The sequence below is a fragment of the Dipodomys merriami genome, unplaced genomic scaffold (assembly GCF_024711535.1).
Source record: "Dipodomys merriami isolate MVZ:Mamm:240054 unplaced genomic scaffold, mDipMer1.0.p SCAF_102, whole genome shotgun sequence".
Taxonomy (NCBI): Eukaryota; Metazoa; Chordata; class Mammalia; order Rodentia; family Heteromyidae; genus Dipodomys; species Dipodomys merriami.
Genome location: NW_027202294.1, coordinates 1,968,054 through 1,981,430, shown reverse-complemented (window position 1 = coordinate 1,981,430; position 13,377 = coordinate 1,968,054). Strand labels below are relative to the sequence as shown.

At 49.5% G+C, this 13,377-nt stretch overlaps 1 protein-coding gene across 6 annotated transcripts in view; it reads left to right on the top strand.

The window, feature by feature from the left end:
* Mfsd13a (major facilitator superfamily domain containing 13A) overlaps nucleotides 1–13,377 on the top strand; it is a 36,065-nt gene that overhangs the window by 18,380 nt on the left and 4,308 nt on the right. For 3 of the 6 annotated variants that reach the window (XM_069994607.1, XM_069994589.1, XM_069994580.1), the window contains exons 2-8: nucleotides 8,782–9,025; nucleotides 9,364–9,446; nucleotides 9,884–10,336; nucleotides 10,449–10,572; nucleotides 11,876–11,972; nucleotides 12,787–12,958; nucleotides 13,032–13,225. In XM_069994607.1, coding sequence (XP_069850708.1) covers nucleotides 8,858–9,025; nucleotides 9,364–9,446; nucleotides 9,884–10,336; nucleotides 10,449–10,572; nucleotides 11,876–11,972; nucleotides 12,787–12,958; nucleotides 13,032–13,225 — 1,291 coding nt within the window. In that variant the 5' untranslated portion in view covers nucleotides 8,782–8,857. Of the gene's footprint in view, nucleotides 1–756; nucleotides 838–2,863; nucleotides 2,896–4,698; nucleotides 4,764–8,781; nucleotides 9,026–9,363; nucleotides 9,447–9,883; nucleotides 10,337–10,448; nucleotides 10,573–11,875; nucleotides 11,973–12,786; nucleotides 12,959–13,031; nucleotides 13,226–13,377 lie in introns of those variants that run through there. The other 3 variants (XM_069994599.1, XM_069994561.1, XM_069994570.1) reach the window with 3 other exon arrangements.

The window sequence follows — 13,377 nt, the reverse complement described above, 5'->3', positions numbered from 1 at the left end:
TCTGGGTCTCTTGCTTGTGGTGCGAAAGTCGCTGAGTCTCTGAATTTCAGTTTTTGTGTCTATAATATAGGAATAATAGCTTTTATGGCCTAGGAATAATGTGAGGACTCAACAGGAAAATGCAGTGGGATTCTTAAGCAGTGCATATTAGCAGCTCATTCTCTATATTATATATAGAACACAACGACTGTATTATGTATAATATATTCTTTGTACAATATGTAATATATAATATATAATTATAAATAACACAAGGAGGTTAGGTTACATAGCTGTGAGTTGATGGCCTGTCCTTTGTCCCACCCATCTCCCGTGTTCTGGCTCTTGTGGTCTGATGCTAATGCCCACAGCTTGCTAGGCCTGTCCACTCTTGTGGGTACATAATCTAGGATCAGGGATTCCCACTGCTACCTCCAAGTCGGCCTCTGGCTGACATCTAGGCTTGAAGGATGATGCTAAGGTGTCTTCATCCTCCAAATTAGAGAGGCAAGGACCAAGCAACAAAAAAGGGGAGCGTCCACATTTGAGATGAATGTTATTAAGCCTTCGTGGAGTGAAAGACAAGAGATAGCTCTTCAGGAATCCAGGCAACCTGCTCCCACTTGCTTGTGTCCATTTTCTTTTTGGTCGCTATTGGCAAACGCCCATGACCATTATGGCGGCGACAGCCTCAGAAGCGGTCACCTGCTGGAGTTGGCGGTCGAGCGGTGCGCAGCCAATCGCTGGGCGGGGGCGGAGCCAAAGTCGGGGGAAGCCCTGGTGGCGTGCGCGCATGCGCACTGGCTGGCACCTGGCTCCGCGCTGCAGCCGAGTTAATCTTAGCCTGCCAGGACTGCGGTGAGAGACTGACCAGCGGCCGGGACGCGGGGGGCAGGAGCGGGCGGGACTGGGGGGCCGACCTGACTCCAACCACAAACCCAACAGGACAGGATGGTATTCGGCGTTCAGACAGTCATGGGGACTGTCTGCAGGGGTCCTTTAGGTGATGAGGTTGTGGATTGACCCATCCGGGGTCTAGATGAGTTCAAGGGGCAAAGGTGGAATCTTCTGAAAGGCTCTGTGTGGGAGGGGAAAAGGGATGCAATGGGTCAGACAGCGCCTGGGATGTGGGATGGGATCCGGCCTCGCAGAATGCAATGGGTCAGTCTGAGATCCATTCATTGACATAAAGCCCTGGACCCTGGTGTCCGAAGAACCACTTGGGGACTCGAAAACAAAATAACAAAAAATCCAAAAGCGGGTCTCACCTTCAGAGATTCTGATTTTAGTGGCCTGTGGTGAGGCTTGAGCCTCAGTAGTGTGTACTGCTTCTCAGGTGATTTTAAGGTGCAGCGGGAATGGAGGACCACTACACGTGTTTGAGTGTGGTTCTTGAGCAAAGAGCTCCTGCGTTGATCGCCAGCCTCCCTGGCGTGGAAGCAGGGCCTGTCTGTGGTGGAGAGAAGCAAGCTTCTGACTCTTCTCATTATCTGCGAGGGAGGGAGAAGTTCTCTCCCTTTGGGAGGTGAAAGTTCCTTTCCAGCCTGCGGGAGAGAATAGGCCCTTTGAGAATAGGGTAGGGGTCCCCACCTCTAAGGGCTGGACCCTACTGTGGGGAGACTGGATCGGGAGTCAAGGCAAACAATTCAGAGGTCAGCGGAATGCTGAGAAAATGACCCGCCTAGTATTTGCTTTGCTAATTTGTCTTACACTTTTACCTGTTCATTTGATACACCTGAGGACTGGCAGGAAGTGGAATTATTTCCTCCACAGACCTGACCTAGTGTTCCTACTGCCAAATTATGCTTATTAGTGGCTTTTTCTCACTGGGCTGCTTGGTCTATAGGTGTTTTTTTGTTTTTAATTCGGGGCCAGGGCACTATTCTTTAGCTTTTGTGCTTAAGGCTAGTGCCTCTACTACTTGAGACACACCTCCATTTCTGACTTTTTGGTGGTTAATTGGAAAGGACAGTTTCATGGACTTTTCTTCTTGGTCTGGCTTTTTTTTTTTTTTTTTTTTTTGGTCGTGGGGCTTGAACTCTGGGCCTGGGCGCTGTCCCTCAGCTCTTCAGCTCAAGTTGGGCACTCTACCACTTGAGCCACAGCGCCACTTCCGGTTTTCTGGTGGTTTATTGGAGATAAGAGTTTCAGGCACTTTCCTGCTCAGGCTAGCTTTGAACTGAGAACCTCAGATCTCACCCTCCTGAGGAGCTAGGATTACAAGCATGAGCCACCAGCGCTGGGCTTGGTCTGGCTTTGAACTGGAATCCTCATATCACAGTTTGCTGAGTAGCTAGGATTACAGGCGTGAGTCTGAAAGAAATGGGAAGCAAATACCCACCTTTCTGATGTCCCTTATTCTGGATGAGGCCCAGGCTGGCATTCTTAGTTTCTTCCTCTCAACTCCATCAGCACCCCATATTTGAATACACCATGGATTGCTTTAGAAATCAGGAATATGGGACTGGGAAGGTGGCTCAGTGGTAGAGTGCTTGCCTAGCATGCATGAGGCCCTGGGTTTGATTCCTCAACACCACATAAGCAGAAAAAGCCGGAAGTGGCACTGTGGCTCAAGTGGTAGAACACTAGCCTTGAGCAGAAGAGCTGTGGGACAGCGCCCAGGCCCAGAGTTCAGGCCCCATGACCGACAAAAAAGAAAAAAAAATCAGGAATATATTAAAGTTATATTTTTTGCCCCTAATGAGCCAAAATGCAGAGACTTTTCAAAAGATGCCAGAGAGTTCCATTAAGATAGATCAGTGTCCCGGTAATCCTACTATCCTGACAGAAATTCATGTGCAGTTTACACAACTCCTCTTTTTCTGGCTTCTTTCTACCTCTCTGCTCCAAATTTCACTCCCATTATTTCTGTTTTTCTTACCAGGTGCTGTGAGCTTGGTGAAAGCTTCATGAATGGTACTCTTTGCTCTTACCATTACTGTATTTTCTGTACCCCATTGGCTTGCCTTATGGCACTTCTGGCTTCCCAGGTTTTCTTTTCCTTTCAGGACTCCTACAGGGCTGGGAAGGTGGCTCAGTGGTAGAGTGCTCACTTAGCATGCATGAGGCCCTGGGTTTGATTCCTCAGTACCACATACACAGAAAAAGCTGGAAGTGGCACTGTGGCTCAAGTGGTAGAACACCAGCCTTGAGCCAAAGAAGCTCAGGGACAGTGCCCAGGCCCTGAGTTCAAGCCCAAGGACTGGCAAAATAATAATAATAATAATAATAAGACTCCTACAGCCAAATTTGGCAGAATGGTGAAGTGGGAGGACTTCCCATGACTGCTGTCGCAGGATTGTGGATACTCATATTAGTCTTTTAGGGACAAGCAAGTATTAATGGAGCCTTTTGCTTTGCTGTGCCAGAGCTTACAGGAGGTAGGAGCAGAAAGTAGACAACTGCCTTTGAGCTTGTGGTCTGGAGGACAAGTGAGGGTTTTAGATGCTGGATAATGGGGCTGAGAGATCCCCAAAAGGGAGATGGTACATGATTAGGTGCACAGAGAAAGGCTATCATACTATCCCGGGCCTTGGATAAGCAGATCTGATAAGAGGGGCACATGGGTGAAGTGAAGGTTTAAGTCAGACCCTAATTTGGATGGTAGAAGGTGAACTTTTAATAGCTCTGTGACCCCAGGCCAGTTATCCACTTTCAGCGACTTGGTTTCTTCTATAAAGCATGGATGGGATTCATGACAGGGGATGTGAAAGCCAAGCATGCCCTGCTCATGAGAAATGGCATGTAGTGGGCTGGGAAGGTGGCTCAGTGGTAGGGTGCGTGCCTTGCATGCATGAGGCCCTGGGTTCCATTCCTCAGCACCACATAAGCAGAAAAGGCTGGAAGTATGACTGGCTCACGTGGTAGAGCGCTAGCCTTGAGCTAAAGAGCTGAGGGACAGCGCCAGGCCCAGAGTTCAGGCCCCATGACTCACCAAAAAAAAAAAAAAAAAGCAACAAACAAACAACAACCAAAAATGGTATGTAGTAACATGTAGGGTATCTCAGACAGAGACATTTCATGAACCAAAGTGTGGAAGTAGCATTTAAAAAAAATTGGGATGGCAGATGAAAAGGAGGGACTGCTAAAAAAAAATTAGAAATGCTGTAGCTTTTCTTCCTATTTGAAAAATAAAGTAAAAAGGGCTGGGAGCATGGTTCAAGTGGAAGTACCTACTTAACAAGCACAAGACCCTGAATTCAAACCTCAGTACCACACACAAGAAAGTCATGAAACATGTATCTATAGTGCATGTGATAACACTGTGCCACATGCTTGTAATCCCAGCACTCTGGAGGCTGAGGCAGGAGGATTGTGAGCTTGAGGTCAACCTGGGTTTGTGAGTTCCAGGCAAGCCTAGGAAGACCCTGTCTCAAAAGACAACAACAAAAGGTCATATCTCTATGACTTCATATCTCTATGAAACAAATAATAAGCTGTTGTGTATGGAGAGTCTTCTGTGTGCCAGGCACTGTGTGTGGTGCTTTATGCTTTCTTTGCATTCAGTTCCCAGTCAGCTAAGAGGTTGGCACCAAAATCCCCATTGGTCCAGGGAGGGGGAGTGGTTGGCCCAAGGCCACCAGCTGATATTATTCCAAGGGAAAGGATGGGCTGACGGGGTGGGGTAGGGTGCACTCCAGACTCTTGTGTAAGCCACAGGGCAGTGACATTAGTTGCAGGTTACAGGCTATGCAGTTTATGCAACAAGGCTGGTGTGGACTTCCTGCTATGCTTCCATGGGAAAGATGTTGCTGTTCTCAGTGGAACAGGTTGAGGGTGCACAGGTAAATGGGGGAAGACTATTTGATGATGGAGAAGCAGAATCTTCAGGAGAAACACCTAAGAGAACCTTAGTGCCCTCCTCCCCAAGGCCGGTTCACCTGGACAGGTAGCTTGGCCTCCTGTTTAAGTCTGTTGTGGGGATTTGTCTCTGTGGCCTCCATTGGATGAATTCTTGGATATTGCAGGCACATCTTGTGACTCTTGTCTGTGGCAACCTCCCCCACTCCCGCCCCCTGACTTGTTATTCAGGAAAGGGGCCTCAGTGTTATGATAGTCTTTCCAGTTTCTGTGCATCTTTCAGTTACTAGCGTAGGGTTCTGGGCTTCCCAGGCATTAGCCTAATTCTTTCTGGACTCCTAATATGACAGGCTTACTCCATTTTATAGATGAAGAAACCAAGTCTCAGCAGAGCAAGTCACCTACCCGAGGTGACATTTAGAAGTGTAGTTGGACCAGGTACCTATGGCTCACACCTATAATCCTAGCTACTCGAGGGGTTGAGAACTGAGGATTGCGTTCCAAGCCAGCCTGGGCAGAAAAGTCTGTGAGACTCATCTTCAGTTAACCAGCAAAAAAACAGAAGTGGAGCTGTGGCTCAAGTGCAGATTGCTAGCTTTGAGTGAAAAGCTAAGGAATAGCACCCAGGCCCCAAGTTAAAGCCTCAGTACTAGCAGACACACTCACATATATGAAAGTGCAGTTGGGGCTGAATATTGGCAGCTCATGCTTGTAATCCTAGCTACTCAAGAGGCTGAGTTTAAAATTTGCAGTTTGAAGCCAGTCTGTGAGACTCTTATAATCAATTAACCATCAGAAAAGTCAGAAGTGGAGCTGTGGATCAAGTGGTAGAACTCTGTCCTTGAGCTCAGAGACAGCTTCCAGGCTCTGAGACACACACACACACACACACACACACACACACACACACACACACACACACACACACACACACACACACACACACACACACACACACACACACACACACACACACACACACACACACACACACACACACACACACACACACATACACACACACACACACACACACACACACACACTGCAGTTGGAATTTGAACCTGTGTCTTTCTGATGACAAAAAGTCATCCCCCTTCTTTCTTACAACTCTTTGCATCTTCTACCCTGGTCCCAGCCTGGATTCAGGGAGCCAGCTGGTAGAGGCTGAGGGCCTTGTTTGAAGTGGAATCACCTACAGTGACAAGGGCAGGTCACTGGGCATCTGGGTAAGGTTGGGAGGTCCCTCCCATTTGAACCAAGACTGTGTATTTGAGCAGGGAAGCTCTGAGGCTGGGTGAAGACAGAGTGGCATGAGTTAAGGGGTGAGGGAGGTGACATTGTGCTTTGTGGCTGCAGAGCCACATCTCGTTTATTCTTCCCCATTGGGTGGGTCCTCTCTGTCTCACAGAAGGTCTGAGAGGCCCAGTAGTCATCAACTCAATTTTGGCACTCTGTGCAGTTAGTGTGCTCAGTGCTTCAGAGTATTTTCTCTTAGACTGCTAACCACAGCCTTATGATGGAGGCCCAGAGTGGTTGGGTTAATGGCTCAAGGTCACACAGGTAGGATTTCTGAGACTCAAGTTGTACTTTCTCCTTGTTACTTGGCAAAGCAGTGCTGAGGAAACTTTGAACAGTGGGCATGCCCGCTACCTCATGGTGATGATTTCCAAGGCTCTTTCATGTGTCTACAACTTACAGTGCCACTGAGGCATGCCATTTATACCTCAGTGAAGCTCTGAGGAAGAAAAAAGGCGTTTGCTTCAAGGCCTCACTGGTTCTTCCTCCTGCGCTATGGCCCAGCCCTGAGAAGATTCTTGCAGGCTCCGGTGACTTGGGTTCTTTTCTTCCTCTTCCCACCCTAGGCACAGACTGGGTGAGGTGTGTGTGTATGTGTGTGTGTGTGTGTGTCTTGGGTCCTTTTCTTCCTCTTCCCACCCTAGGCACAGACTGGGTGAGAGGTTTGTGTGTGTGTGTGTGTGTGTGTGTGTGTGTGTATGTGTGTGTGTGTGTGTGTGTGTTAGCTCTGGAGCTTGAATTTGTGTGTGTGTGTGTGTGTGTGTGTGTGTCTTGGGTCCTTTTCTTCCTCTTCCCACCCTAGGCACAGACTGGGTGAGAGGTTTGTGTGTGTGTGTGTGTGTGTGTGTGTGTGTGTGTGTTAGCTCTGGAGCTTGAATTTGTGTGTGTGTGTGTGTGTGTGTTAGCTCTGGAGCTTGAATTTGTGTGTGTGTGTGTGTGTTAGCTCTGGAGCTTGAATTTGTGTGTGTGTGTGTGTGTGTGTGTGTGTGTGTGTGTGTGTGTGTGTGTGTGTGTGTGTTAGCTCTGGAGCTTGAATTCAAGGCCTGGGTGCTATCTCTTAGCTTAATTGCTGAAGGCTGGTGCTCTACCACTTGAGCAGCTCCACTTCTAGCCTTTTGGTAGTTAATTGGAGATAAAAGAATGTCATGGAGTTTTCTATCCAGGCTGGCTTTGAACCAGGATCCTCAGATCTGAGAATCCTCAGCTTCCTCAGTAGCTGGGTTTATGAGCCACCAGTGCTTATCTTTTCTCTCACCTTCCCCTCTCCCCTCCCTTTGCCCATTCCTCTCTCTCCTCCCTGGTCCTGTCCTGTGCTAGGATTTAATTCAGGACCTTAAGCAAGTACTTTACCACTGAGTTACACTCTCAGCTCAGAAATAAGATGGGTTTTTTTTTTTTGTTGTTGTTGTTTGCTGTGTGTGTGTGTGTGATACTTGGGTTTGAACTCAGGGCCTCATGCTTGTGAGCCAAGTGTTGTACTCCTGAGCCATGCCTCCAGCCCTTTTTACACTGGTTAATTTTTTTTTTGTCAGTTGTGGGGCTTGAACTCTGGGCCTGGGCACTGTCCATGAGCTCTTCAGCTCAAGGCAAGCACTCTACCACTTGAGCCACAGTGCCACTTCTGTTTTTTTTTTTTTCTGGTGGTTTATTGGAGATAAGGGTCTCATGGACTTTCCTGCCCAGGCTGGCTTTGAACCATGATCCTCAGATCTCAGCCTCCTGAGTAGCTAGGATTACAGGCGTGAGCTACTGGTGCCCAGCTTACGATAGTTAATTTTTATAATAGGTTCTGGCTTTCTGTCAGAATTATGCACCTGGGGAGCTGGGAAGGTGGCTCAGTGGTAGAGCGCTTGCCTTGCATGCCTGAGGCCCTGGGTTCAATTCCTCAGCACCACATAAGAAAAAAGCCAGAAGTGGCGCTGTGGCTCAAGTGGTAGAGCGCTAGCCTTGAGCTGAAGAGCTGAGGGACAGTGCCCAGGCCCAGAGTTCAGGCCCCACGACCGGACCAAAAAAAAAAAAAGAATTATGTACCTGGACTATAATACACCTATGTTTTGGCTTCTTGTCATTGGAGGATGACAGGCATGTACCACCACACCTGGACTTCGGTTGAGAAGGTCTCCAGTGTATGCTTAGTCTAGCCTCAAACTGTGCTCCTCCCAATCTCAGCCTCCCAAGTAATTAGGATTATAGGTGTGAGCCACTGTTGCCCAGCTAAAAACTGAAATTTCTTTTTTCTTTTTGTCCATTGTGGACCTTGCACTCAGGGACTAGACACTGTCCTGAGCTCTTTAGCTCAAGGCTAGCACTCTATCACTTGAGCCACAGCACCACTTCTGGCTTTTTCTGCTTATGTGGTGCTGAGGAATTGAACCCAGGGCCTCATGCATGCGAGGCAAGCGCTCTACCACTGAGCTGCCTTCCCAGCCCATGTCCTGAGCTTCTTTTGCTCAAGGATAGCACTCTACCATTTGAGCCACAGTACCACTTGCCAGCTTTTTCTGTTTATGTGGTACTGAGGAATCAAATGCAGGGCTTCATGCATGCTAGACAAGCACTCCACCACTAAGCTAAACAAGCACTCTACCACTAAGCCACCTTTCCAGCCAAAAGTGGATTTTTTTTAAAGAACTTGAAGGACTGGGATTAGAAACAGGTCCAACTGTGATCTTTGCTGCTGACTTCTTTTCCCTTCCTTCCTAGGAACAAGAATGGTGAGACTGCCTGTGGCCATGAGGCCTCCTCAGAACTCCTGGGGCTGAGGCTGGGGCTAGCAGCCATGGGGCTGGCCCTGCCCCAGGCCTGGCTGTTGGGCCTTCCCACGGCTGTGGTGTATGGCTCCCTTGCCCTCTTCACCTCCATCTTGCACAATGTGTTCCTGCTCTACTATGTGGACACCTTCGTCTCAGTGTACAAGATTAACAAGACGGCCTTCTGGGTTGGAGAGGTAGGGCCAGTGCTGGGTGGCCAGGTTGGGTAGAGACAGGAAGCAGATGGCAGATGCTGGAGCCTTGCCCAATTAGGGATGTAGGGCAAGGCTGGGCTGGCCACCAAGACTCAGGCAGATTAGTGAGTGGAGGCTCTGATGAGTATGGTCATATGGAACATAATAGGGTCCACCTGTACTAACTTAACAGCTGGATACCCTTCCAGCTGCCTGGGGGGCTGGTAAGAGTGGCTTTGGCGGAGGCACTGACGCACATGAAGGTTTGCAGGCAGGAAAGCTGGGCTGTTTTGGGGGCTGGGGTCACCCTGATGAGGCTGCCCATCTCCCTCTGTCTGCAGACGGTGTTTCTCCTCTGGAACAGCCTCAATGACCCCCTCTTCGGCTGGCTCAGTGACCGTCAGTTCCTCAGCTCCCAGCCCCGGTTTGTCCCATTCCTCTGCTCCCCAGAACTGCTGCTCATGTTTGGGGTGGTGGGGAGAAAGGGAGGCGAGCTGAAGTGTTGGGCATGGCTTCACTCACTTCCTGGGGCTTGGGCAGGCTCCGTCCATGTTGGAGAGTAGTCTTGGCCAACCCCAGCCTGTTCACTGGGGAAGAGTCTGACCCCTGCTTGGCCGGCCTGCCGGTTTCCTCAGGCGTCTACTGCAAATACCAGCAGATTCCTTTCCCCTACCCGCTGTGCCCCTCCGTCCCCTGACCTTGAAAAGTTCCATCCCAGTGCCCTTTGGTGACTTGAGAGCTGTGTATGAAAAGCCAGCTCTGGGCTGGGGACTTGGGGGTACACCCTGGTGTGAGGCCTACCCTCTGGGGGCCTGGGAAGGTCCCAAAGGGCACCTTCCAACCGCTTCTTTTCCCTGGCAGGTCAGGCACCGGGCCCTCCTCAAGGGCAGTGGTGCTGGCACGGGTACGGGCATTGGGGTGGCATGGGCCATTGCTGGCGTTGTCATTTCTGGCATTCTGGGTGCCCTGGGCCCCAGCTGGCCTGCAGTTCTTGCTGTGCCTGTGTCTTTATGATGGCTTCCTGACACTCGTGGACCTGCACCATCACGCCTTGCTGGCTGACCTGGCCCTCTCAGCGCACGACCGCACCCACCTCAACTTCTACTGCTCCCTCTTCAGTGCGGCTGGCTCCCTCTCTGTCTTTGCCTCCTACTCCTTTTGGAACAAGGAGGATTTCTCCTCCTTCCGTGCCTTCTGTGTGGCCCTGGCTGCCAGCTCTGGGCTGGGCTTTCTGGGAGCCACACAATTGCTGAGGCGGCGGGTTGAGGCTGCCAGAAGGGACCCGGGGTGCTCAGCTCTGGCCATGGATGGTGGGTGAGTGGCTACCCTGGTCCTCCAGGTTCTGAGTGGTTTCAATGCTGGGTCCCCTGGACTATGGGTGGCTGTTGGGACCTGGACCAGACCTCCATTTCCCTCCTCCCCACAGCCTGGGTGGAGATGATCTCCCAGTGGGCGGTGAGGAAGCAGGCAGGATCACGTTGGGCCAGTACCTCCGGCAGCTGGCAGGACACCAAAACTTCCTGTGGTTCGTGGGCATGGATCTGGTGCAGGTATGGACAGTGGTTCCTTCCATCCATGGCTGGGCTGTGGGCTGGCGCATAAAGAGCAAGGAACTCAGAAGGCCTGCCATGTGATTTGATGGCAGAAACCAAGTTTGGGAAAGTAGGAAATCTGGGTCTTTTCACTCACTGTGAGATCTTAGACAGGTTTCAGCCACCTATAAAATGAGGACTGAAAAAAAAATGTCCCCTATGGCAACTCTGGTAATCTTTTAGAAGTGCCATATCTGAATCATATGTAATATATGAGCTAGCCAGATTCCGAAACAAATCATTTAGATGGGTGTAGTAGTATGCACATCTAATTTCAACTACTGGGGAGGCAGATATCTGGAGGATCATTGTTTGTGGTTGCTGAGGCAGAGTAAGATTCCTATCTCAGCAAATAAGCCTCTGAGTATGGCAGTTCATGCCTGTAATCCCAGCTACTCAGATGCATAGGTAAGAGGATTATGATCTGAGGTTAGCCCAGAGCAAAATCTGGAGAATTTATCTGAAAAATAAAGCAAAAAGGGCTGGGCAAGCCAGGTGGTAGTTTACACCTATAATCCTAGATACTCAGGAGGTGGAGATTTGAGGATGGAGATTTGAAGCTAGCCCAGGCAGCAAAGTCTGTGAGACTCTTTTTTTTTTTTTTTTTGGGTCCGGTCGTGGGGCCTTGAACTCTGGGCCTGAGTGCTGTCCCTCAGCTCTTCAGCTCAAGGCTAGCGCTCTACCACTTGAGCCACAGCACCACTTCTGGTTTTTTCTTTTTGCTTATGTGGTGCTGAGGAATTGAACCCAGGGCCTCAGGCATGAAAGGCAAGCACTCTACCACTGAGCCACGTTCCCAGCCCCGTCTGTGAGACTCTTATCTCTAATTAACCACAAAAAGCTGGAAATAGAGCTGTGGCTCACGTGGTAGAACACTGTCCTTAAGCATAAAAGCTCAGGGACAGTGCTCAGGCCCAGAGTTCAAGCCACTGGAATGGGAAAAAGAAGAAAAGAAAAGAAAAGAAAAAAGGCTGGGCCAGTGGCTAACATGGTGCTTGCCTAGCAAGTTCCAGTCCCCAAGTTCATACTCCAGTACTGTTAATAAATAAATAAGTAAACACCCATTGGCCAAAAAACTTCCCATAACTACTATTTTACTATGCTTTTAAATCTTTTGGCAACATTAGCTAACAGTAGGAATGTGGTTTTAGGTTTGTTCTGGCATGTTCCATGTTTAGGGACATGGGAACCATGGGCTGTGTGCTCCCCTGTTGGCTGGCAGAGCTGCCCAGACCTTCCTCACTGCCCTGTCGACTTGCAGGTGTTTCACTGCCACTTCAACAGCAACTTCTTCCCCCTCTTCCTGGAGCATCTATTGTCTGACCACATCTCTCTCTCCACTGGCTCCTTCCTGTTGGGTGAGTGGGTGCCTTGGGTTAGAGGCAGTGCCTAGAACTCCTGGCCCAATTGCAGACATTACCTGCCTGAGTGGCAGCCGCAGGGATGAATCTCTGAATTAAGCTTCCAGCTCTGCCTCCATCTCCCCATAGTGTGGGAACCAGCCTCACACTTGAGGATGGCTCCACTCAGCGGCGAGGAGATGTAGTGGCTGGTTAGCAATGAGGACTAAATTCATTTGCTGGGTGGCTTTGGATATGTTAATTAATCTTTTGGGGCCTCCGTTTCTTCTCATTTGTACATTAAGGGAAATAGTACGATTGGTCCTCAGTATCTGTGGGTTCCATATCCATGGATTCAACCAACAACAGATTGAAAACATTAGGAAAAATAGTATTAGGAAAAAATATATCTGTGCTGCACATAGTTTTTCTTTAACCTTGTTATTGCTCCCTAAACAATGAAGTATAACAACTGCTTCCATAGCACTTACGTGGTATGTAAGTAATTGAGAGATGACTGAAAATAAATAAAGGGATAAACATAGGTTATATGTGAATACTATACCATTTCATTTACAAGCCAAGGGCACCCTTGGATTTTGGTATTTCTGGTGGGTTCTGGAAGCAGTCCTCCACAAATAACAAATGACTACTCTGTTTACCTTAAGGATTTGCAAAGATTAAATGAAAGTGTGTGAAACTCAATTTAGAGCCCAGCGTATTATAAAGTGTGAGATTAAGGCAAACTGTAATTTTGATCGTTACAGTGTTGATCACCTATCTCTTGCTGAGGCTGGGGCAAAGCCTCTTGACAAGACTTTTCCTTCCCCAGGTATCTCCTATGTGGCTCCTCACCTCAACAATCTCTACTTCCTGCCCTTATGCCGGCGCTGGGGTGTCTACGCTGTGGTGCGAGGACTCTTCCTGCTCAAGCTGGGCCTCAGCCTGCTCATGCTATTGGCTGGCCCCGACCATCCCAGCCTGCTCTGTTTCTTCATTGCTAGGTATGCACCTGCCTACCCTTTGCCTCCATCCCTCTGTTTCACCCTTCACACTTGCCCCCCTGCCTGTCCACAGCAACCGTGTCTTCACTGAAGGCACCTGTAAGCTGCTGACCCTGGTGGTCACTGACCTGGTAGATGAGGACCTGGTGCTGAACCATCGCAAACAGGCAGCCTCGGCGCTTCTCTTCGGCATGGTTGCCCTGGTGACCAAACCAGGCCAGACCTTTGCTCCACTGCTGGGTACATGGCTGCTCTGTTTCTACACAGGTGAGGCACTCTTTCTCCACAGTGGAGGGGACACAGCTTACCTGATGGCTTTGGATCCAGTGAGGGAGACACACTGGCTGCTTGGCTGGGCTTTGGCTGCTCTGGGCTAACACCCATTGTGGGCCTTCCCCACAGAGATAGAGGGATGAGTC